The sequence below is a fragment of the Lissotriton vulgaris genome, chromosome 7 (genome assembly GCF_964263255.1).
Source record: "Lissotriton vulgaris chromosome 7, aLisVul1.2, whole genome shotgun sequence".
NCBI classification, from domain to species: Eukaryota; Metazoa; Chordata; class Amphibia; order Caudata; family Salamandridae; genus Lissotriton; species Lissotriton vulgaris.
The window spans coordinates 1,694,511,244-1,694,535,973 of NC_141695.1; the positions used below are offsets into that span (position 1 = coordinate 1,694,511,244).

General features: G+C 45.6%; 1 protein-coding gene across 3 annotated transcripts in view; it reads left to right on the top strand.

The window, feature by feature from the left end:
- The window catches only part of YTHDF1 (YTH N6-methyladenosine RNA binding protein F1), a 104,128-nt gene that overhangs the window by 73,457 nt on the left and 5,941 nt on the right, over nt 1-24,730 (top strand). Inside the window, exons 1-2 of one of the 3 annotated variants that reach the window (XM_086932827.1) lie at nt 11,880-12,013; nt 13,403-14,929. In XM_086932827.1, the coding sequence (XP_086788953.1) occupies nt 13,421-14,929 (1,509 nt within the window). In that variant the 5' untranslated portion in view covers nt 11,880-12,013; nt 13,403-13,420. Of the gene's footprint in view, nt 1-11,879; nt 12,014-13,402; nt 14,930-24,730 lie in introns of those variants that run through there. The other 2 variants (XM_086932825.1, XM_086932826.1) reach the window with 2 other exon arrangements.

The following is a 24,730-nucleotide window of genomic DNA, read 5'->3' on the forward strand; positions in this document are numbered from 1 at the left end:
CGCTAGGCCCCGCACCCCCTCGCTCCCCGTCTACTAGCGGGTCCACGTGCCCCACATTTCAAAGGTGAAAGCCGGGCCCGGAAAAAAAACAGGTTGTGTGCTAGATAGCGCCGAGACAGTAACAAGTGGGAGGGAATAGCTCTCGGCATTGCTGGGTGGGCGGGGGAGCAGGAGTCTGTGGTGTGAGAGACATATGTTGGTGTGTGAGGCTGCCTTTCAAGTCGGGTGGGGGAGCAGGTAGTCTAAATGCGACAAATGGTAGTCTGGTGCGAGGCGGGGGAGGGGGAGCAGGGTAGCAAGCGGGAATGGGAGAAATAAGTAGGGTCGGGAGTTTGTTCGCATATTCGCAAAGGAAACTGCAAAAATTATATTTTCAGTAGTTTAATGTGTCACTTTGAAAACTGACATTTAAAATATGCTGTACGACACATACATTCCTTATTGATTGTATGAAACTCCAACTGTGCAATAAATAAACCCTTTCCTAAAAATGTCTCCGTGTTGCTACCTTGCGTGTCAAAGCCATTTACAGATCAACTAATTATTATCGTGAGGTGCGGAGGATGTGTCGTTCTTTCACCACACCCGTTTCATTTTAAATAAAAGTCGTTTAAAACAAAACACAGAGGAGCTCGACCAGAGAGAGAGAGATGCCGAGACATTTTCGAATGCATAAAATCGAAAGGTGTCAGTTAATGGAGGGAACATACTGAGCAAACATAAGATCTTGAAGAATGAATATACAGACGACCTCTGCCTCCTGCACCCAGCACCGTAGCTAGGAAAGCTCCTGTATCCCCGACTGCACAGCTATTAAGATAGGTGGCTGCGTGTATGTGTTAAAGCTCCTCCTCCCAGAAGCACACTTTCGGGCTTGGGACAAATTGCTTGCAATTTGCATTTTATCTGTTGAAACAGCAGGGTCAAATAGCCGCAATTGAAAACAGAAGGGCAAATACAAATATTGGTTCCTAAACAGAACCACAAAGCGCGTTTACACGGTCTTTTGAGTTCAAGCGAGTGATTTGGGCAAGAGCGAGGAAAAACGAGCATTGGCCGCGGGGCCGGGAGCGATGACGAATTTTGGATGGGGGGAGGGGGGAGTATTGCCAAGCACTTGAGAGCTAATAGAGATTTTATTACAAAGCCAAACAAAACTGTACCGCAAGTCACAAAAAGAACAAGCTTTCACTTTGTAAATAATACACCCCACCCAAATGGAGATCAGGACTTCAAGGGAACATACAATACCAGGGCTTTTGGGAGAGGAACATTTTCTTGCGTAGTGCTGTGCATTTTTGTCGCTTGGGCTCTCCGCGTCCTATAGAAAGTACAGGATCGCTCGAAAATAATTAAAGCACGCTGTCAAGGTTGAACAGCAATTGTTGAAACATCTGAATGCGCTTCCTAGGTGGCTATACACACATACACAACTTGCAACCAGTCAATTCAGCATCTAAACAGAGAAAGCACCAAGTATAGATTGCGGGTGCACATTGTCTGTTACCAGAATGCAGCCGAACGTTACTAAGAAACCGCAAAACCCTGCGATGAGGACGAGTACTCGTTACGACGAAGGAAGTCCGCAAAGCAATTCACCGGCCACGGTTAGTGACACACGCCTTCCTCTTGACATACACTGAGAGTGCACGCGCTTGTGTATTGAGTAGCAGACGGTGTATTATGAACGCGTTAAAAGCGGATATGGAACACAAGAATAAACAGAAGGGAAAATAATGTGATGGGGACCGAAAATAATGACCATAACCCTGCGATGAGGACAAGTACCCTTTACGACGAAGGAAGTCGGCAAAGCAATTCACCGGCCACAGTGTGTGACATGTGCCTTCATCCCGACATACACAGAGTGCAAGCGCTCGTGTATAGAGTAGCGGATGGTGTATTATGAATGCGATAAAAGCGGATATGGAAGAATGCTACATTAAACAAGACGGAGGGAGAGAAGGGGAGGGGGGAGGAGAAATGCGACACGGCGGGCAGGGGAGGGGGCGGAGCGGGGAGAGGGTGTGAAAGCAGCAGGGGCCTGGAGTGCGGCTGAGGGAACTGATGTGCACGCGCTTTTAAGCTCAATGTGCATGCGCATTGAGCTTGAATTTCACGGGCACTGCAAGGAATCGCCACGATTCCTTGCAAGTTGGTTAAAGACTGTTTAAGCCCCCATAGTCTCGCAAGCTCGATGCGCATGCGCATCGAATAGCGAGACCTAAAAAGTGTCATTTACAATACCAATCGCTCAAACTTTCCTACTGCGAGACCTATTGCATTTCCAATGCTTGTTTTTCTTTTATTGGATAGTAGAATGTTGTAGAATGAAAGGTAAAAGAGCTATTGACATAATGTTTACCAAAGTGGCTTCTGATTGACTCCAACCTCTGCTCTGTCAGATGGTGTCGTACATGAAGATATTTTACCTATCTTGAAACTTGTGTTCACTCTGTCTCTTGAGTTTACTCTTTATTTCACCCAGTACCTCCCTGCTTGGCAACTGCAAGCATCGCTTATACGGAGTAATGCTCTCTTTTGGGCTATAATGTATCCAGCATGTACCCATCTCTTATTTGAATCCACATGCTGTCCACCCTCGATTATCTGCAGAAGCCTTTAGTCTACTGCCGGTCTTCCTTAAGTAGGCACAATGGCACAGGCCACTCCTCCGACACTGGCCTCCACACTCCAGGCGCAGCTGTGGATTGTATCTGCTGGTCGGTGCCAACAAAACGCACTGCTAACAAATGATCTGCAGTGACCTTTAAGATGAGCGTTGATGCCAGCTGTGTGTTTGCTGTGCAAATTCCCTTTACAGCCACGTCATTGCTATTGCAGTCTTTCCAAAAACCTTGCCTATTTCCTGAGATTTCTGATTGCCTCGTTGTTTCCAATGGCTGCACTGTTCTCCTTTGCTAGTGTTGTAAAATTGCAGACACTTAAGCAAAGAGTAACTCTCCTATTGCTGCTGACTGCCCATTGACCGAGAGTGTTTTAAGGCGTTGGTTTCTAAGGCCTGCGTTTGGAGTCATGGCTGATGGACAGCAGGCAGTGTGTTCCTGGCTGCAAGCAAAGTCAGGGGAGGGTGTATCCCCTGAACGCCTTGTGAGCCTTACATAGTTACAAAAACCTCCCACAGGGTATTCAAAACAGATATACAGTCAATAGGACAAGTCTGACATAACAGGAACGCTGCACACACGTCCAGCACTGCACAGATGTGCCCCCATAGTAATTTATCTCTGATCAGAAGACCTCTCTCTCCCTACCAGGACACAGCACACAACAATGCAACCTTCTGCAGCACATATCGTGCAGATCTGCTAACTGATATGAATCCGACATGGTCACGTATGCAATCGTCAGTCTTACGATGTCCAACAACCTCTGGTAACAAATGTCATTGCTAACATTCATGTGTTTGGCACCAGGACTGCCTGCTGACCCTGAAGTTGTGAAAGCGACTTAGCATAGCCATGTTTTCTCACCCATCAAACAAATAAAACATGAATCCACAAATCGATGAAAACAGGCCTTCACTTCTCCTAAGCACACTAGTTTTGGCATTTTATCTCAAGTGGAATTAAACTCCGGCGTAAAATGGAGGCCTCAGAGCCAAGTTTGAAAGCTCCCCCAATCTCCTGGTAAAGCTGCCACGAAATCCAGTGCCTTGATGAACCCTATGCAAATGGTACTAATGTATAACTTTACTACTGTGCCCTTTGCATGTAGAGTCAAACAATAAGTGCCCGAGGAGGGCGGGGAACTGAGATGTGATGTTCTGCAGTCTATCATTTTACATTTTCCATTACCCATTCACGTTGAAGTAAACATTTGTTGGCGGAAAAGCGGAGGAAGGGTCACGCATGGAAGGCGTACACAACATCCTACCCCTTCATTGGATGGCCTTTTATATGTCTATTGGTGGACTTGTAGTTCATCCTACTCCTCTGTAGTCTCCTGTCAAAAGTCTTTACCACAGATTGCAATGGTCCTCCCTCAGTCATAACTTCTTTAATATTTGTATTTTTTCCCCGACTCGCCTCATTGGCTCCGGTGGCTTCTCCCTGATTACTTCCATCGACAATATTCAAATTCTCATTTGGGTTGCTATCAGGCCTCGGGCACGCAATTTAACTTTCCAAACTGGCTCATCAACATATCCTGCATGATGGACTACTTTCTAAAATTAATAGCAATGTAACTGTATGTCTCGTAGTGGGCAGCTACTCCTCCCCGGTCGTTTGGCTGGTGGCATACAGACCTAGGATGATCCCAATACGGGCTGTGGCTTAGGTTTTTTATTTACTCAATTGTTGTCTCTTGCTTGCCTTATTGTAGTCTCTTCTTGTTGCTTTTTCCACACCCACTTTTTTGCTTTATCATTCTTTTCTTCCTCCTTTGCCCCCCATCTGTTAGTATTCTTGGCAGTAATTCTACCTTTCCATTTGTTTCCTCCATTTTAGGTCTCGCAGACCTGCATTGCAGCACGCATACGCTGCTCGCTTTGCGTGGCTTCTTATAATCGAGCAGATTTAAGAAGTGGACTTGGAGCCCTGCCCATCATTCCTATTGGTTGGCGTCATCGTTTATGCTAAACGCTGGCTTCCAATTAAAAATGAGGCTTCTTTGTAAACCGCCCTGTCTCCTTCTCGGATGGCCCATCTGGACTGGATCTTTCACTTACGGCGTTACACTGTCTCCTTTATTACTCAGTGTAGGCACTTTGTTTTTCCATTAAAGTGAAAGCGCAATGTAAACAAGCATCTACCTTTGCGCAATGGCGACAGCTTGTTTCAATCGATGCAGTAGGTCGCTCTGGGACTCTGGACTGAGCTCCGAAGCTGCGCCGCGTTGCCTGCCCCGCTCGACCCCCAAACCCCCCCACCCCCGAGTCTGCTCCTCTCTCCTCAGCTCAGCGCGGTTCAGTGTTCTGTCCCGCAATTGTCTATATTGGTTGACTGTTTGTAAACTTTTGTGGTTTCTGAGGAGCAGCGGGGCAGCTGGCTGGCTCCAGCGCACTGTGGTTTTTGCACCCACGGGAGGGGACGGCTGTCTCACTGTGATATCCTGGCTGATAGATTGCTGTCATATTCACATTTTCTCCCACATGTACCTCTACCTCACCCACAGACCTTACTGGACTGTTGTCTATTTCCCTTACAGGAAGCTGTCTCATTCTCATGGTCCCACGGCTGGGCTCATTGCCACGTTGCATTGAGAGCTGTTTCTTTCATATTTCTTTCCGGGCAGTTGTCTCGACTACTCATTGTGCACTTTTTGTCACCACCTTCTTTAAGTTTTTCGGTCGAGGACCGGAAATGCTGGCTTGCCAGCTTCCGGGAGGAGTCGTATGTTACTTAGTAGGGATCTGGAACCCGCCTCCCTCGCCCGTCTCTCCTCATTGGCTGGCTTCCTAAAAGGAGGCCAGCCATTGGAGGAGAGAGCCGTCCCTCCAAATAAGCTCCGTCTTTTTCGGATTCGGGGGCGTGATTTTTTGCATTCTTTAGCCCTGTGACGTCGTCTGTCACTCAGGGCGCAAAAAACACGCCCCCGAATCTGAAAATGGCGGCGCTTTTCTTTAGGCCATTTCTCAACAACAGCCGCCCCAAGAAGTCGCAGCCTCCTCCACCTGGCAGTCTGTGTGCCCATTTTCTATTTGCGAGAGCGAATCGAATCGGCAGCCCCTGCACGTGTGCCGTTCCCGCCCCCCCCCCCCCTCCCCGTGCCAGGCCCGGCCCCCCGCCAGTCTTCCCCCCCCCCCCCCCCCCCCCGCGCCTGCAGGCCAGGCTATCTTTCCCAGATGCGCAGGCACCATGGCTTGCGATGTTGGCTTCGGCTTAGGCCCACGAGGAGCTTGCTGCCGGGTGCAGCGTGGCCCGAGCGGGTGGCGAGTAGAGGGGGGCCTGGGTTTTGGGAAGCCTCCATCACCCCCTCCCGTCCAGACCATTTGGCGGATCCGCTATGGGTCACGTAGCCCCTCACACCATCCCCCTCCGCCCGGACCGCTTCGGCTGGGGAGCGGCCGGTCCTCGGCGGTTCTCATCAGGGGTGGATCGGTGTCACCTGGGCCTTTAAGAAGCGGGGGTGGCCCGTAAAGCGCGGCCTGTTCACTCGCGGGCATCTAGGCGCTGGATAAGAGACGTTAGACGCCAAAAACCAGCCCCAAGATGGACCCGGAAACAACTGACATTTTCTCTTTACCGTTTCGAAAGATGCCCAAATACTCACATAACTACTCGAGCTTCAGTAGGAAGAACAGTCAGTGGCCAGCTTGAATTCGCATCAGCGATAAGCAGTGCCACGGGCAAGGTGGTACCGGCAGGTGCGAACTGTTGTTTTTACTGCAAGTATAAATAAACCTTGAACAGAGTCGATGGGGCGTTCTGCTCAGGGTTTTGTTTTTGTTTTGTTTTTTAGTTAATAAGAGATGCTCTCAGCGCCTATTTGCACTGTTTGGATGCAGTTTGTCTAAATCATTTCTAAATGTGTGTAGCCATTTGTTAAGTCCCATCAGGTTTCGTATATGTTTTACTTACAGGTTTTGTATAGCGTCCACCTGTCGAGCGACGGTATCATGGCCCTATAGGGAGTGAGCAAAGGGGGGTCAGGAACGTGTACCAGGGCAACCTCCACCTACATATAAAACGAAAGTATGGAACAAAGACACTTTTGAACCGGAGGGGAAAGGATTTGGGAGACGGTCACAGGGAGGTACTGGCAATGTGTGCACCCTAAATGAATGCGGGGGCGGGGGGAGGTGCCTCTCTCCCTGGGCTTTAAACCTCGCCATGTCCTAATCCAGCATGACAGTTCAGATATTTTGTTGTATGCACAGTAGCCTGCGTCTGTATGTGTGTCCCTGTGTCATCAATGTGTGGCTGCTTGCTGCGTGTGCTCGTGCACTCGCACTATACTAAAGTGCAGCCTACTGGCTTTGTCAATGCAGGTTTTGAACGCGACCTCCAGGGCCTCTGCCAGGCAGCAGCAGATGGCAGCAGGGGCCTGCCTTTCAACCCGCCCACAGATGGGCATCCCTGGTTGCACCGGAGCGCCCCTTCCTTCCCCCTCTTCCACAGGCTGTTGTGGCTGCCACACTGCGCGCTCGGCTCGGTATTTGTTCAGGGCTGACAGAGGCCTGGAAACAAAGCGGCTACACGTTTTGAAGGCAGAAAAAAAGCACAGGAGCCTCGGGGCTTCCAACAGATGTCATCACAAGCCACTTCCTACAAATTAGAAAAAAAAGGAAAGTAACCCCTCAGGTTAACTGTGGGGCGAGGCCACACACGGCGCGGGGCAAGGAAGACCTGCACGGCAGGCAGCAGCAAAGCGCTTCGGTCAGATCACGTTCCAGGGCAGCGCCTTATTTCACCGGCCTGACTTTTACCTGCATTTCTATGTACAAAGCTTTACGGTGCAATCAGGGCTCTTGCCAATAGCGGCGAGGCCATCCCAACCTCCTCTGCCAGGGCCGGCTGGCTGCGTGTGGTTTCAGACACACAAAAAAGCTGTCGGCTAATTAGCAAGGATTGTTCTCGTTCAGAAGTGAGAGCGCACTCGGCCGTCCACCAGATTATATGCAGATTCAGCAGTATCCCAGCAGCCCTTGCGCGGTGCTACTTCTAAGCGCTTGCCCGAGTCTGGCAGAGCTGGGGATCCGTCAGCCAGCCTGCTGCAGGGGCCCCGAGCCCACCAAGACCGGGTTTTCAAGCGACGGTCAGGGCAACTAGAGGCTCGGTGCCCAAGCTGCAGGCATGCTGGGGCCAGCGAGCCGTCTGGCTGCCGCGCCCCCGGCGTTGGCACTGGGCGCTGTGTGTGGGCACAGCCTCATGGAAAGTTGAAAGTTATCACGTCACGACAGGAGCACCATTCCGAGTCAATGGGTCAATGCTCCTGCTGGCGAGATAGCTCAGTGGGCTAAAGCACATGCTGCTACTGTGGTTACTCAGAGAGAGCACCATTCCGAGTCAATGCTCCTGCTGGCGAGATAGCGTAGTGGGCTAAAGCACATGCTGCTACTGTGGTTACTCAGAGAGACTCGGATCTTAGAGCTCACACGGTTGGCAGCCTTTGAAGGGCAATACACGTGAAAACACTATATTGGACAACCATGATAGCGCTACTTACCACCATAAAGCCATTGCAATAAGTGTAACATATAACAAGCATTGGCAAAGCCAATAGGGCTCACCATTGGAACGGAGTGGCTTTGCCAACGGTTTTAGCCATGCGGCACACAACTCTGTGCGCTATACTTTTTAGGTCTCGGGACCGTTAAGCTGCGAAGCAGCTTCCGGTCAGGAGATTTAATGACTCTTAGTAGGGCAGTTTAGACCCGCCTCTCAGCTCAGTTCGCTTCCATTGGCTGGCTTCCTAAACAGAGGCCAGCCATTGGAAGAGAAGTGAGTCACTCCAAACAAGCCCCGTCTTTTTCGGATTCGGGGGCGTAAGTTTTGCTGTTCTTTAGCTCGTGACGTCGTCCGTGACTCAGGACAGCAAAACACGCCCCCGAATTCGAAAAATTCCGATAGCGTGTGGCTCTGTGTGCGTGGCTCTGTCTGTGTGTGTGTGTGCGCGTGGCTCTGTCTGTGTGTGTGCGCGTGGCTCTGTCTGTGTCTGTGTCTGTGTGTGTGTGTGTGCGTGGCTCTGTCTGTGTGTGTGTGTGTGTGTGCGTGGCTCTGTGTGTGTGTGTGTGTGTGTGTGCGTGGCTCTGTCTGTGTGTGTGTGTGTGCGCGGCTCTGTGTGTGGCTCTGTGTCCGCGAATACTCTCTTCTACTCTCTAATGCTCACCTATTGGCATTGGAAATGACAATACCATTAATTTATGTTTTTAAAAAAAATGAAAAAAAAAGTCATGAGCAATGCTAATAGCTCTACCTTTAATAATGCCGAGACCATTGCATTGTAAATGCTTGTTCTCTTGTCTTTCTCATGCTCTCTCTGGCAGCTAGCTCTTTGCTATGCTGTCACTTTCTGGTAGCTGTCTGTTCCTAAGCCCTCTGAGAGCTGCCCTTCCTAAACTGTCAATATCAGCCACCCTCACTGTCAGTGGTGTGTTTTCATGTGCTTCTCTATCAGCTGTCTATTTCACATGTCCTCACAGAAAGCTGTGTCTTCCCTCATGTCCACATTGACAGCTTTTTTTTCTGTGTCCTGTAGGAAGCACATCACAGTAAGCCCATTGCCCCACTTCTGTGTGTCCTCAGTTAGAGCTATCTTTTTTAGTACACACTTACACTAACATCTTTTTGTTTCCTCACTGAAGCCTTCTCTAATTTTGACTCATTCCCAAATGATAACTGTCTTTTTTTCCCCTTGCCCTCATCACGCGTACTGTTGTCGCTTCCCTTCCTTTAACAGCGGCAGCGCACCTTTCTTTAGACACACCTCATCCAAAGAAAGGGGCCTCGCATTGTATAAACTTTGACCTATCGGTATTGTAAATGACAAATGCCTTTTATTATTGTTGTTTTTTTAAACACATAAATAAAAGGCATTGTAATTTACAGTGCCAATAGATCAAAATCTCGCAATGGTGAGACCTATTGCATTGCAAATTATTGTTGCTTCCCTTTTTACTTTGCATACATTGGAGACTTGATCATGCAATAATGAGACTATTCTTTGGTTTCCCTCTGATCGCCACTTCTTTTTATTTGTCTTCCATAGCAAACAATCTATTTCAAGTCTCAGCTCATGCATGGCGCCACTCGTAGTTTAGGCCCTCATTGCCTAATTACTAACAAAAGCCCATATTAGAATTCTCCCACGTTCCTTAAGATCCTCTCTGTGCTGCTTCTCCTGATCTGTTCTTGTTGTCTGGTCCTTAAAACCCAGGTGGAAAGGTCACTGTTTTTCCTTCCTAGCTGCCAAGCGATGGGAATGCTTTCCCTTCTAATGTGCATCTTCTCATTTGTGTCTTCTCCATTACCAACTCTTATGTTCTGCAAAGAAGTGAACAAAAAAGTGATAGGAGTGTGGCTTGAATTAATCTCAACTACTGTTAATTACTTGGGGCTTTGTCCCAGTTCTTAATTTTTTTGCCACAATGCCACCTCAGATTAGACTCCGCTAAATATGCAAATCAGCATTGACCATATTCAAGTAGCAACAGTACAGTCTATCCCGAACGCCCAAACTTGGTCCGTTGAACCAGAACCCAAGCAACCCAAGACCGGTTTCATGCTAGTTAGGAGTCCTTCAGTCAGATGCTGCTTGGTTCCAGTATCAAAATGAGCACTGCACCCACATCTTTGTGCAAACCGGTCGCATTTAGGGCGTCACACTGAAGTAAACGCCAACGTGATGGAAGAGATGCTTGAATTAATGTCAACCACTGGTAATTACTCACCCGCATCGCACTCAATCTTTTTACCCCACTATGCCACTTCCGATTAGACCCAGCTATTTGCCAGTTAGCTTTGTTGCTTCTCCAGTAGTTACACTCCAGCCCGAACTGCGAAGCCAGGCCTTCTCTGAACTGGAACACAAGGGACCCAAGACTGGTTTTGCCCAAGTTGTGTTTTTTTGGCGGGTGCAGTTTGGTTCCATTGGCAAAACGAACCCTGGACCCACCACTGGGCATACCCCTCGTCATTGAAATAAATGAGTGATTAGATAAATTCTTTAATCTCAACAATTTGTATTTACTCTTCGTTGCATCCCAATCTATCCTTTTTTCTGCCCACAGTGCCACCTTAGATTAGACTCTGCTACATGCAAATCATGGTGTGCAAAATCTATGAACTGGGATGTGGCCAGAGCAATTACTAGTGGCTGAGATTCATTCAAGCATTCCCTCAATCACTCTTTGGAATGAAAATATTGCCTTTGCTCGCAGACATTTTTGTGCGCACTTTAGTCAAATTTTAATTTACTAGTCTGACATGGTCGTTCTCCACCATGGCAGAACGAAAAATAAAGTGGCTGCACAAGTGATGATGCATATGCACACCTCATGAAGCATCCCAGTCAAATGACACATGTACATTTGTCAAGGCTACCATCTTGAAATGACTTGTTTAACACAAAGCTCATTTCATGATTGCCGGACATGTCTGAAATGCATTGCATTCATTATACGGTTGCAAATAATATTGTCAAAGCCAATAGCTCAGCTGAGCAAAGATGTGTTCCTTTACCAAGTCTTGCTTCATCTTCCTAGCTGTCTGGGAGTTGCAACATATGGCCCAGCATGTACATAAAACAGTCCCTCTTCTTGGTGATCACACTCTCCGAAAGCTTCAGCTTTATCACCACAGTTAATGCTTTTTCAACCACAAAGTCCATTGTGATGGCTCAAACCGCCATTGAATGTGTAAAATTCGCAGTTTTAAATATGTTGATATAATTTGGAGTCTAATGTAGATATCTTCCATTGTACTGCTGCTTCAAGCTATGTAGACCTCACTCACATTTTTAAGTCTGATTCTAAGGTTGTGGTTGACAAAGGGAAATGTTGATTCACGGTTTCCTTCTCATTGTATTCAGTCAATCAACTTTCCATGCTCATTCAACCTAGAAGTTTTTATCTTGGGACTGGATCCCTGCTTGAGAGGGTGGCCACTTCTACATATTCAGACCTAGCATTGTGCATTTTAATTGGTTTTACTTAATTGTGTCACGTAAAACCCATCGTGGCCCTGTTATTTAAATAACTAGGTTACACCATTGACTTCTTGACCAATGTTGTGCAGTAATGCTGTGGGTGGTGGTGGCTTCTGCACAAAGCCCTTAACTCCTTTGTTTGCACTCTAGGACATTCCTCAACAGTTCTGCCCAACACGTCAGTATATTTGTTAATGATTCAGCTCTTTGTGGACTCTGCACAGGGTCTGTTACTGTTTTTATAGCGGATGTCATTTCTCCTGCCTCCGGTATGAGAAGTGCATCCACTCCACTTACTCTTCATTCCATAACTTGCAGTTAAGCTTGTCCACATGTTACTTTCTGGTGAGGAAGTACCATACTGCAAGGAGAGAACCCATGGTAACCTGCTCCGCCCGTGGTGCGTTATCGTTTTGTTTTTTGCTCCTAATAGCAGCACAAGACATTTTATTCTTGATCCTAAAATGTAACGATTTTTGCTGTTTTACCCTAGTCTGTGTTCCAGATGCCACTCTTTAAATGTTCAACTGTTGAAAGCTATGACTGAGCCTACAAGCGTAGCGAAGAACAGGAAGTGAAAATAGACAGCATTTTGCAGATTATCTTTTGCTGCTTGTTCATGTCTCCTCTGTCTGTCGGGACAAAATCCATGCAATAATTTGTTATCCCTTGAGGCAGACTTATTTCTGAGGTTGGTGGGCTTTGTGATTTCCAGAACTCTTTTAGGTGCGCCTATGGTGCAGATTTTAGTTTAAAGTGCTTACAAGTACGACTTGGGTTTGTAAGGTCTGTCTCAAAGTTAATCTGAGTGAACGTTGATCAGTATTGAGGAGATTGCTATAAATGCATGATTTTAGTAAACATGATAGGTTTGTAGGACAGTCTGGATAACAAAACGTTCTGGCAGTCGTGCAAGTCCCAACATTCTGGACTCCACAGCTTGTCTACTTTTCAGAAAAGTGTTGGTTTAGTGGGTTTCCCGGGGTTCGCTGAGCCCAAATACCACTACTACGCACGTTGCAAAATAGGTCCTTTTCTTGGTAAAAGCTTGATGTCTCCATTTTGCATTCTGGTGCCTCTGGATAAAGCATTAACTTTTTTTTTTTTATTCCAAAGTGCCTTTACCAAACATGCCTCAACAACCATACACGGTACACAATTATATGAACCCTATTGAAAACGTCTTGAAAATGGAGCATGGAGAAGTAAAGATATATAGAGGGTGTTCTTGAGGGAAGGCATAGTGTTTTAAAAACTGTCATTGTTTGAGAAAGTCTGAGGGGAAACTAGCTGATATACCCAAATATTTTGCCCACCCTAGCAACGGTCCTTTCCTGAAACAAGCAAAATACAGATATCTGGTAAGTTGGCCAATATGATGTAAAACCCCGAAAAGGGAATAAGCAAGATACTTAACAGTAAACAAATATTGAAATTTAAATGAAATAGCTAACCAACTTTCGTTGTGATCCAGAGACCACATGGAATGCAAACCAGAATTAAAACATTTGTGAGTAGTTTGTGGGAGATGGGGCCGAGTTGGTCATAGTGTTCACAAGGCTTTTTCAAGTGTTGAAAGAGGCAAAATATTATTTGGTACGTGGCCATGCAGTGCTTTGGGATGTAGTAGGCTGGTGCAAAACCATGGTGAACCATTTTCTTTTTGTATGTACTTGCGTTTTAATGTTGCTTTTAACAATGAGACTTCGATGTGGTTTCAGTGTGCCAATGAGACCCTGTGGGAAATTCAAATAATGCTAATCTCGTTTTGTTTGTTTTTTATTGACAGAGTAACAGCTATCCATCAATGACTGATCCATACTTATCAAGTTACTACCCAGCATCCATTGGCTTTCCATACTCTCTCAGCGATGCTCCGTGGTCCACTGGGCAAGACCCTCCCATACCCTACCTCACCACGTATGGACAACTCAGCAATGGAGACCATCATTTCATGCACGATGCAGTCTTTGGGCAGCCTGGTGGACTGGGGAATAACATCTATCAGCATAGGTTCAACTTCTTCACTGAGAACCCAGCTTTCTCAGCTTGGGGCACAAGTGGGTCCCAGGGGCAGCAGACCCAAAGCTCAGCCTATGGAGGTAGCTACAGCTATCCTCCCAGTTCCTTGGGTGGAACAATCGTTGACGGGCAAACAGGGTTTCACAGTGACACCTTAAACAAAGCTCCTGGCATGAACAGCATTGAACAAGGTATGGTAGGACTTAAGATTGGTGGTGATGTTCCAGCCTCTGTTAAGCCTGTAGGGTCTGTGGTGAACAGTGCTGGCATGGCTGGTGCAATGCCTGGGAACGGTTGCTCTAACCTGAACATGGCACCTTCCAAGCCAACCTCCTGGGCGGCCATTGCTAGCAAGCCAGCAAAGCCACAGCCCAAAATGAAAAAGCCTGTTCCTGTGATTGGAGGGGCACTTCCCCCACCTCCAATCAAACACAATATGGATATAGGTACCTGGGACAACAAAGGACCTGTGTCAAAGCCACCATCTTCTCAGCAGTTGTCCTCACCTCAATCTGCTCCTCAGCTGCAGCCCCAGCAGCAGATGGTTCAGACTGTACTACAACACCCACCCCCATTGCCACAAGCTCAGTACCAGACCCAACAAGCTCCCAACCAGAACAGGTGGGTGGCCCCTCGAAATAGGAACGCAGCCTTTGGTCAAAGTGGTGGAGCTGGGAATGACCTCAGTATGTCGGCGGGTAACCAGTCCAACGTGTCACCGGGTTCAGATTCTCACCCTGTATTGGAGAAGCTTAAGTCTGCTCATGGCTATAACCCCAAGGACTTTGATTGGAGCCTTAAAAATGCCCGAGTGTTTATCATAAAAAGTTACTCAGAGGATGATATCCACCGCTCCATCAAGTATTCGATCTGGTGCAGCACAGAGCACGGCAACAAGCGTCTGGACAGTGCTTTCCGCTCCATGAACAGCAAGGGTCCTGTCTACTTGCTGTTCAGTGTGAATGGTAGTGGGCACTTCTGCGGTGTGGCAGAAATGCGGTCCCCTGTGGACTACGGCACAAGCGCTGGCGTCTGGTCTCAGGACAAATGGAAGGGGAAGTTTGATGTCAAGTGGCTGTTTGTCAAGGATGTGCCTAACAACCAATTGCGTCACATCCGGCTGGAGAACAATGACAACAAGCCGGTGACAAACTCTCGTGATACTCAGGAGGTACCCTTGGAAAAGGCGAAGCAAGTGCTAAAGGTCATCGCCACCTACAAGCACACCACCTCCATATTTGATGACTTCTCTCATTATGAGAAACGCCAAGAAGAAGAAGAAGTGGTGCGTCAGGTAAACCTTTTGTTTCCCCCGGCAGTCCAGGCCTCCTAATACCCTTTTTTCACCTTGCTTCTCTGTTCTGTTCTCCGAGGCAACTTGTCCTTCCCATTCTAATCTTTACTCTTAACTGCTCTCTCTCCAGCTTGCCCCTCTCAAAATCCTCTCAAACATGTTTCCTAACCCTTTCAGGACCCTTCTCCCTTTTCCAATGGGACCCCTCACCACCAATGATTACCCCCCCCCCCCCCCCCCCCCGTGTGAGTGAAACTTTAACGTCAGTGCCTCGTAATGTTTGTTTTTTTTCAACTTGGAAAGCTTCATGCACATGTCTGTCACAAATGGAATTTGCCAGTGTGCCGTGCTAAGGTGAGTTCTATTGAGAGGGCTCTTGATATTGGAAGGAGCTAGCAGATAGTCTCCTAATGGAATAGATCCTTTCACAAATACAAGCGCTTGTTCAGTGTCCCGACAGTTATCATTTTGTACTATGTATCCTGAAATCTTTGTGTTCAATAATGTATTTCTAAGGGTTACGCCTGTTCCTTCCATCAACGCCATTGGACCATTCGCAACACCAGAGGAGTGATCCCGAGGAAGTTCTTCCCCACCTTTACCTTAATCATAAGTTATTGCGCCCAGTTAGACAGTCTGATGTCCATGAGATGTTGCGGGGTTTATTGCCAGTGGGTAGCTCTGTTGTACAGTCACGACTGATGGGCGTTGTACAAATGTCCTCTTCCATGTATGTATGGTTTCCTTTTTTTATCAAGGATGGCACGAAGTAGTGACAACGTTTATGCCTTAAGTTCTGTCCCCAGGCACTTCCTGACTTTAAGATGTTTGATATATATTCTGAATGCCTTGTCTGTGTGTAGAGAAGTATATGCCATGGAAACATATCCATACATACTGTTGCAGTTGGCAAATACGATTAGGAAGACTAGGTTCAGCAACAACTTTTAAAATTGGTTCAGGTGCAGTGGGATGATGGAATTTGTCAACGCCGTGAATAAGATTGAATATGTTTGGTATAAAAACATCATTTTTCCTAATGTCTGGAAGCACACAATACTCTTGTATTGAATCCTTTATTCCCAAGTGTTGAACCTACACAGCTCTGTGATGTGCTATGGTTGAGTTCACAGACTGAAGCAGAGACCAGGAGACCATTCATAGGTTTCCCCTTCAATCCGAACAGTCCTGCCTCCCTGGCCTTACATCCTGCATGCATTGCATACCTCTCATACTCTTTTTTTTCCCCCTCACTGATTCAGTGTTAAATGTCTGTTACTGCCAGCTAATCCAGATTAGGATCAGCGGCCACGTTGTGAAAATCATATAAGGGGTATCTTAATGATAGTTACCTGTAACACAAAGTGTGCAGCATTTCTCTAAGGAAGCTCTTCAATACATGGGCTAGAAACGTATGATGGGACCCTGTGCCAGTCCTGACCAATATCCCTGGCTGGCTACTACCCTGGCTTTCCTTAAATCAGCAAATCCTTAAAATGGGCAGATTCCAAGGACAGGAAGATATACAAGAAGCACCACAAGAAGAAATCTGCAGCTGTCACTGCTCCTGGAAGAGGTATATCTGTCGTTGGGAACGTGGCATTGCCCTCAGCCTATTTTTGGACAGTGCTAAACCTTTTCTTGACTCCATTCAGGCTGAACCTGGCCTTCCACAGAAGACCTTGCCGGTCATCATCCTACCACTTGTACGGACTTGGATCCATACCAGGAAGTGATTAAGTTTTCCAAGACGAGGCCCATCCTCGAGCCAGATGTAGGGCACAGTAGTTGTTGGAGTCCTATTTTCTGTCCTTTTCCCTGTGATGGGTGTTGTGGCATTCTTAAGGCGCTTCTTAGCCCTGTTTCTGATCCCATTCAGGTGCCGGACATCGTGATGAGTCTTGTGGCAATCTTATTCCCTTATGACCATGGATAGTGGTGACTATTTAGGCCTGAAGAATACTAATGAATTGAATACCTAACCTGAGGTGGATCTTGAGTGTCCTTCCAAGTCCTTCACAAAGGTTGTCCCACGGAAGTCCGCAGAGGCGCCAAGGCTAATAGACTCCCAGAAATCTCTGCTTTTCAACTACAATTGTCCTTTGTGGCTGTTTACTTGGAGTGTGTCCTTAATTGCCATTTCCTCTGCTCAGCATGTTAGTGAGCAGCAGACTTTGTCTGCTTATCCACCTTTTACCTTTTTTTAGCCCCATACGTATTGGTTCTTCAGATTAAGGCTTCCTTCCTACTGAAAGGGGTTACCCTATTTCACCAGGATAATTACATCACACTTGAAATTATGCATACCTCCTAACCCCATCACGGAGTACCTTATCAGTACCATCAGCTTTGAATCATTTTCAAATTTCAATGCGGAATCATACTGCAGACCATCCACAAGAAGGCCGTCCCTGAACAAGAACATCACACTGAAACCAGGACCAGTATCAAATTGAAGACCTCAGGCACGTCAATAATAAGCCTTCTACTGAAAATAGGTTCCTATTTGAAAATCATGGGAATATGATTTGCAAATAATGCAGCACACCATCATACTGTCGGAGTTGGTGCCCCAGGGAGCAGGCCATTGGTTTAGAGCTCAGTGATACTGAGTCACAGGAACAACAAGGAGTGTATGTGGGTATTACAAGTAGGCAGAAGAAACAACAAGGAGTGTATGAGGGTATTACAAGTAGGCAGAAGAAAACAATGGTCATAATATATATAAATGTTTATTTCGGGCACAGCCCATAAAACTCATCAGGCAATAAAATAACACTCATAAATACATTTGTTAAATATGCAAAGTACAATACATCCTAATTTTGGTTACCACTCTATAAAACTTGCTAAAAAGTGAATTTTGAGACGTTGAAGTGTGCATAGAATTTTTGGCCTAGCATGAGTCAGTTTAGGTGCAATGCAGTAATTACCATAAAGTGCTAAAGAAAGATGCCAACTGCTTTCCCCATTGACCTAGCTGCTTGCTCGTAGCTGCTAAGCACTAACGTGATCGAGCAATTGCGATCTGTCCTTGAAATTAGCTCATGTCTTCTAGTGCAAATAGCAATGTTATGTTATTTTGGCTCTTTTATAGCGCACGGCTACTCCATGGAGTGTCCCGGCGCTTTGACAAAGACCCGAAGGAGAGACAATCCAGGGCAGATGCAGAGCAGCAGAAGACAATTACTGGGTAAAAAGCCATGTCTTCAGTTCCTTCCTGAAAACCAGTAGATTGCTGATTTTCCTAAGGGAGACGAACAAAGAGTTCCAGCATCGTGGAGCCAAGTATCGAAAAGAGCGGCCTCCAATTCTAGCCCGTCTGATGGGAGGAACAGAAGCCATGGCCAAAGAGGCCGATCTCCGAGTTCTGGAGGGCCGATAAAAGGCAAGACTCCTTCTGATGTATCTAGCCCCTGCAAGATGAAGTGCCTTAAAGGCGAGAGTCAGCGCCTTAAAAGTAATCTGTCTCGCGACAGGGAGCCAGTGAAGCCTTTTAAGCAGCTCCGATGCACTCGCTCTTCGATGAAGGCCGAAAATGGCCCTTGCAGCTGAGTTCTGCACTAGCTGAAGGCGAGCAAGAAGACATTTTGGCAATCCCAGATAGAGCACATTCGCATAATCTAGGCGGGAGCCTATCAAAGCCTGTACTGTGGTCTTTCTGTGCTCCTGGGACAAGATTGGAAGGAATTTCCTTAGCATTTTTAAAATGCCAAAGCATTTCCCTGTGAGCTTGCGAATCTGAGGCCCAAAGGAAAGGCCATAATCAATCTGGAAGCCAAGATTCTTCGCCTTGGAAGAGGCATCTGCCGGAGGGTACATATCAGGAGGCCACCAGGCCTTCCATCTCTGATCAGGAGAGCAGCCAAAGAAAAGCAATTCCGATTTATCGGAATTACATTTCAGACTGTGCTGTTTAAACCAGTCAAAGACCGCTCCCAGACAGTCCCTGATCCGCATACCATCAAAGTCAGAGCCCTTAGTGCAGGTGAAAAGGAGCTGGGTGTCATCAGCGTAGGATACGATCTGGGCACCAAACGACTTCGCCGCTGCTGCCAGAGGGGCCATGTAGATATTAAAAAGGGTGGGGCTCAAGATAGAGCCCTGAGGCACCCCCACCTCCAATGGCGGCAAGTCGGCGGAGAAAGGTGGCGCCCAGACCGTTTGCCGGCAGCCTGCCAAGAATGACTCGAACCACTTCAACACCACTCCACGCAATCCGATCTCCCAGAGACTTAAAGGGAGACCGTCATGGGGAACGGTGTCGAAGGCCGCAGACAAATCCAGCATAACTAATATGGCCTTTCCACCTAAATCCAGAACTTCCCGGATGGCATCAGTAACTTCAAGGAGAGCGGTCTCCGACCTCATGTTGGTGCGAAAACCCGACTGAGTATCGTGAAGGATGTCGTTCCTCTCAATGTAGTCAGAGAGGGAATGTGAACATGCTTCTCAACCACCTTTGCCAGAGCCGGGAGAAGGGAGATCGGCCTATAGTTAGCATGGATTAGATGGTCCGAATTGGGCTTCTTGACAAGCGGCAGAATCAAGGCATGCTTCCAGGCCTGAGGAACCACCCCTGTGCTTAAAGACATGTTGAGCACCTGGTTAAACAAGGAGTTTAAGGCTGGTGCTACTTTTCCAAGGCATTTAGCGGGACAGTGATCCTGCGGGGAGCCAGACTTGAGCTGGGTGAGAAGGTCAAGTAAGTAAAATTCATGTGGTTATATAAGGAGACATGCAAATAGCAATCTAAAAAGAACTATATGAATATAAACAATTCATAATCAGTTGTTTTGATCAATGACTTGAAAAGATAAAATGAAGGGGAATGCTAGTTATCCTGCTGTATCTTTCTTTATCAATTTAGCTATCTTGTTTCACAGTCGACTAAGGCCTTCTTCCTTTGGTTCCAGGCTCTATAAAGATGCTGATAGATTGCAAAGGCTAAATGTTCTCTGCCATCACTCTTTAAAAGTCCTTCAGCTTCCCAACGGTGTCTCACTCCCATAATTTTGCATACAGCTAGCAACCATTACTTGCAAGCATTCCTATATGAAGGACAGAAAAAACATCAAATGGGCCTCAGATTCCTCAGAATTGGGACAAGGTGGACAAAATTTGGAATTGGACAGTATGCTAACCCATTTCGAAGTATGGACTCTAAAAGGGAGTAGCCCACACCTAAATTGAACATATAGGCATTTGGACTGGAATTGATATTCTGGTCATATATCAAACCTTGGTGCACACTTATGGTTTAAAAACTGGCCTGTTAAGCTACTTTCCTGATAGACTTCCCACGTTTGCAACAGGACTGCCTCCCCATATAGCTGTTTAACTCTGTGCATCACCTTTGACAATCGATTCAGGGAAAATCCATAGTTCGTCCAGGCCTATTCTATTTGATGTTTCTTTAATGTTCTTCAGCCATCGGGTACTCTGGTCCCTATCAAGGCCTAGCAGATCTTTTACGCAGTCTCTGTATATTACCAGTTTGTGAGTGGACCATAGTCTAACCCAACATAGTAGAGGTTGTCATAATAATTACCAGCTTTATTGTCCCGGGATAAAGGGTGGATGTATTTCCTATTAGGACATCCTCTCCCGAATAGACTTCAGCTTCTCATGCAGTAATATATTGCGCTGTCTTCCACCAGGAAGTTAAGATGCAGGTTGTGCAGGGGAAGGGCGACTTCCTCATGGAGACTGTCTCACACAGCTAAAAACAACCACTGTTTGCCAGTGTTAAATCAAATGTCAAATTGACAAAACACAATTTAACAATATCTGTGACTAGTATGTCTGTTACTCCATTGATGCAAAGAAGAGGTTCGTTTGCGCTACAAAATGTCCTCACTCGTCCAGAATTGAGGATTAGGAGTAGACTATGGAACTCAACAAGGGTGTAACGGTGCTGAGACTGTCTAGGTTCTTGTTTGTAGCACAGTTTTCCTTATGTATGTAGTTTGCACACATTGGGCAGCGATACCTTTTTCATTCTGTTTTCAATAGAAATTAATGGTTTAAACAAAAACGCAGTCCTGCCTCGTATTTTAAATAATGTATTCATTTTATTTTGGTTATGATCGATTTTGTACATTTACAGTAACAGTATAGTTAAAAAGAGAACATTTTGTGGTTTCCTAGACTTTTTTTTATTGCTGTATTGCTTGTATTTCTCTCTAGATTAAAAATTTTCTGTGATCATGCATGCATGCATGCAGGCAGTGATGTTGAGCCCTGGGAATTTGATCTATAATAACTGATTTTACATGTTTCCCTGTTAACTTTTGATACAAACAAGCACATTTCTGTTCCCACTCTCCCAGACAGTTCACTTTGATAGTGAAAAGCGTATCTGATAAGCTCATCCATCCTGGTTGCAGCTAGAAAGATTTCTAAATGAATGCAGTAAAATATATTTGCATTACATAGTTGGGCTTAAGGAAGAATTTTCCCTTAGGTTCTGAACCTATTGTGCCTTGTTCGGGGATTAAAGTATACACATGTATGTTTTGATCTGTGGTAGGTAAAACCTACAAAAAAAACATCTCAACCGTTATTGAAAAAGTAAGCAAAATGCAATTTCGTTATTCTCCTCCATCCTCATCTTCCTATGAAGGATTCTATGTGTGATCGGCATTTACTTTTTGCCTCTCTAATGCACAAAATGTTTGAGTCTGTCTTTTATAACATGGACATCCATACTTAAATTAATTATTGAGAGAGAATTCTTCAGTTGCTTGTTTTTTGTGTGTGCTTGTTTCGCATTTGATAGCTGTTTGTCCCCCCTCATGCACCACTTTCCCCAGAAGTGCATAGTCTTTTTACCATCCCTTTGATTGGCTGACTGGACCCTTCCACTGCTCACTTTTCGAGAACTACTTTTTCTTTAGTCACGTACTCCATGATAGCCTGTGCGTTTTCTAGTTCTCTCCCTTGTGTGCTTCCCCTCCTCGCGCCATGGTGCTGTGTCTTGCTGTTTTTTTCTCCTACTTCTCACCCTGTTCCATTTATGTTAATACTTCCATCACCTATTTGCTTCCACCCCACCTTCTGCTGTGTTGCTTCGCTGTGCCTCGCCTAGCAGACACATTTTGTGAAGGCTTTTTTTGTGGGGTGGGGAAGGGGGGTGGCGCTGCAGCTGCCATTCACTGTCAGACTGCCCTCCTCAAGAAAAGTACTTTTGTGCATTTAAAATGTCATTTATTTATTTGCTGATCAAAGTGGCTTTGGCAGTCTTATATTGGTAAATACAAAAAAAATAGAAATTGTCACGGGTCATTTTGTAGGTGCATACATGTGTGCTGAAGCATGCACGTCAATATTTAATAACACATGCATGCTTTGCCAATGGTTATTTATATTGCTGACAAGTTTAGCGAAGGTCTAAATTTTAGCCCTTCGAGAAATTTGCGAAGTTTCCTCTTACGCTCTCCTTTGCCTGAGTCAAGCCTTTTTTCTATATTGCAAAGTAATATTTCATGCCTAGTTATAGAATTTTCAGTTAAAACTAGTTAAGCAAGAAAGTGTGTTGAATTTTTCTCTACAAATGTACTTTTTGCAGGGGTTTGTGCAGTGCATTGCAAAGTAGATGAACACTGCGAAGTATAAGATTTCAGAACCATTCGTTTGTTAAATAAGACGGTGTTGCATACAATATTGCAAAACACATTGTTTTCACACACAAAAATAAAACTTTGCAAATTGAGCTGTGAAATTAGGTTCACAACCAGTTGGGAAGACCTGAGCGCAAGACAAGTAAGGAGAGATTACCTTACTCTATCTTTGCTGTTGAAATTCCTATCCAGCAAGCATTCTACTAAACTCTGTGTAGTAATTTGATTTAGTGGATAGCGACAGATAGTAAGCAGTTGTGTTCCTAAGCTCATAATGTCACAGATGCGTGGAGGGCTACAAATATATTTTTGGTATGAATATTTATACAAGCTGTCTCTGTTACTGCATGCCAGCGTAGACAATCCACAGCCAGTGGTTAAAACAAGTGGGTAAGTATCAAGAGTACTGTAGTCTCCATTAAAGTGCTAGTTCCCTTTTTCATAACTCCTATTGCGTTCTTCCCATGTTGCTGCAGCCCTTCAGTGGATTTAAGATTGAGTGCCTTCATTATCACTGAAAGAGCCGTTAATTTCATAACTTTGAGGTCCAGAGTTTTATATTTAGGTCAAACCTGGGCAGCGCAAACTCTGCTCTGCGAGGCATGCTGTATTGAGGTAGGGACTTGAAGCTCCGCCTACATTTTTCATTGGCTTGTCATTGTCCACTGTGAACTGTGGCTGTTCATTGGTCAAAAGGCTTAGTAGCCCGCTCGTTAGTACTGCCTTGTCTCAATTTGCAACCTCCCATGGTAACACCCCCTGTTACATGCGATAGTACTCAGACGCTGAATTAAAGCCTACCGAGCAACATTTTATTTATCTTTTTTTAAAAACAACTCCTAAATAAAATGCATTGTCATTTACAAAGCCAATAGTGCAAACTCTAATAAATGACACATATTCTTTTGCAAATGCTTGCTAACAAAAGCTCTCGGTGAAAGCACCTTCTCTTTTACTCAGGGATTCATGTGTAAATACATTTAAAAAAAATCATGACTGATTGACCATGTGCAGTCTCAGAAGGTTGAAGATCCTTTCCATAACCGGTTTAATTTTTTAGCTCCACCAAAAGCCAAACTATGAAACAGCCACAGTCTCGTCTTCTACATTGCAGTCCTTAACACTAGACCCGGGTGCAATTTAAATTACACCGGAGTAATTTCAGTAATTCTTCATACTCTTTTGCATGAAATTGCTGATAATTATGCGATTATGCCTGCTTGTGTTCACATTTTGCAAGCAGCTGCTCGGTAATTGTGTTCTATTGCATTTTGCGCTCTTAACGCAGAATGCATCCTTTCGTCCATTTTGAACAAGAAGTCATTTTTGCGCTATAAAATGGCGTTAAACGCAGAATTAATCTTCTCATGTAATTAATCATAATCTTGCTGAATTCTCGAGTCATTCTGCTTGATTAGGCTACACTGAATTACACGATGTAAGTCCGCCATTAATTGACCCCAGTTTAGATATGGCTTCCTTAACCTCTTCTGATAAAGAATTGGCTAATGCCTTGTAGGCTCTGTCGCACTTTAAAGCACACTAGACTAATTCTGCTAATACGTTCTGGGAAAATATGACACTTCAAATGGAACTTCCCTCTTAGTCGGATTAGACGGAGGACCTGACAATTGAGGTGCAATTTGATGTAAATGTTGTGCATTTCTCTTGAATAACCCTGTAATCGATCGCAGTGAGATAATTGCCCTTCCAAGTCCACGGTCATGATTCGCTAGAAGTGCTAAATGTCAAGGGAGTGCTAATTCACAAAAACGAATTGCCTTGCCATGGAGTTTACAAAAATGCACAACTCTGTAATCTAGAACTGAACGAAAATGTGATTGTTCAGGCATGATCCAGTTTTTATATCTTCCATCCTTTCACATGCCTATCTGAATTTTGTCATTACATACTCTTCTTTCTCGGCCAAAGCAATTATATTGGAAAAAAACTCCACCTGTTAATTACAAGAGGATTTTCAGTACTTTACAAATCAATGTCTGCTCTTCTGGTTCTGTTTGTGCGAAGGAAGCTTGCAGCACTAATGCCTATTATGCGTGAGGCAAACTTGCACTGCTACTGTCCAGGCCGTCTCTTGTGTGTCATTGGTGCTCACAACCCAACTACCTGCCTGTCTGTCTTCTCGAGGCTAGAAGGGCGGCTGCCCACGTACTATGTA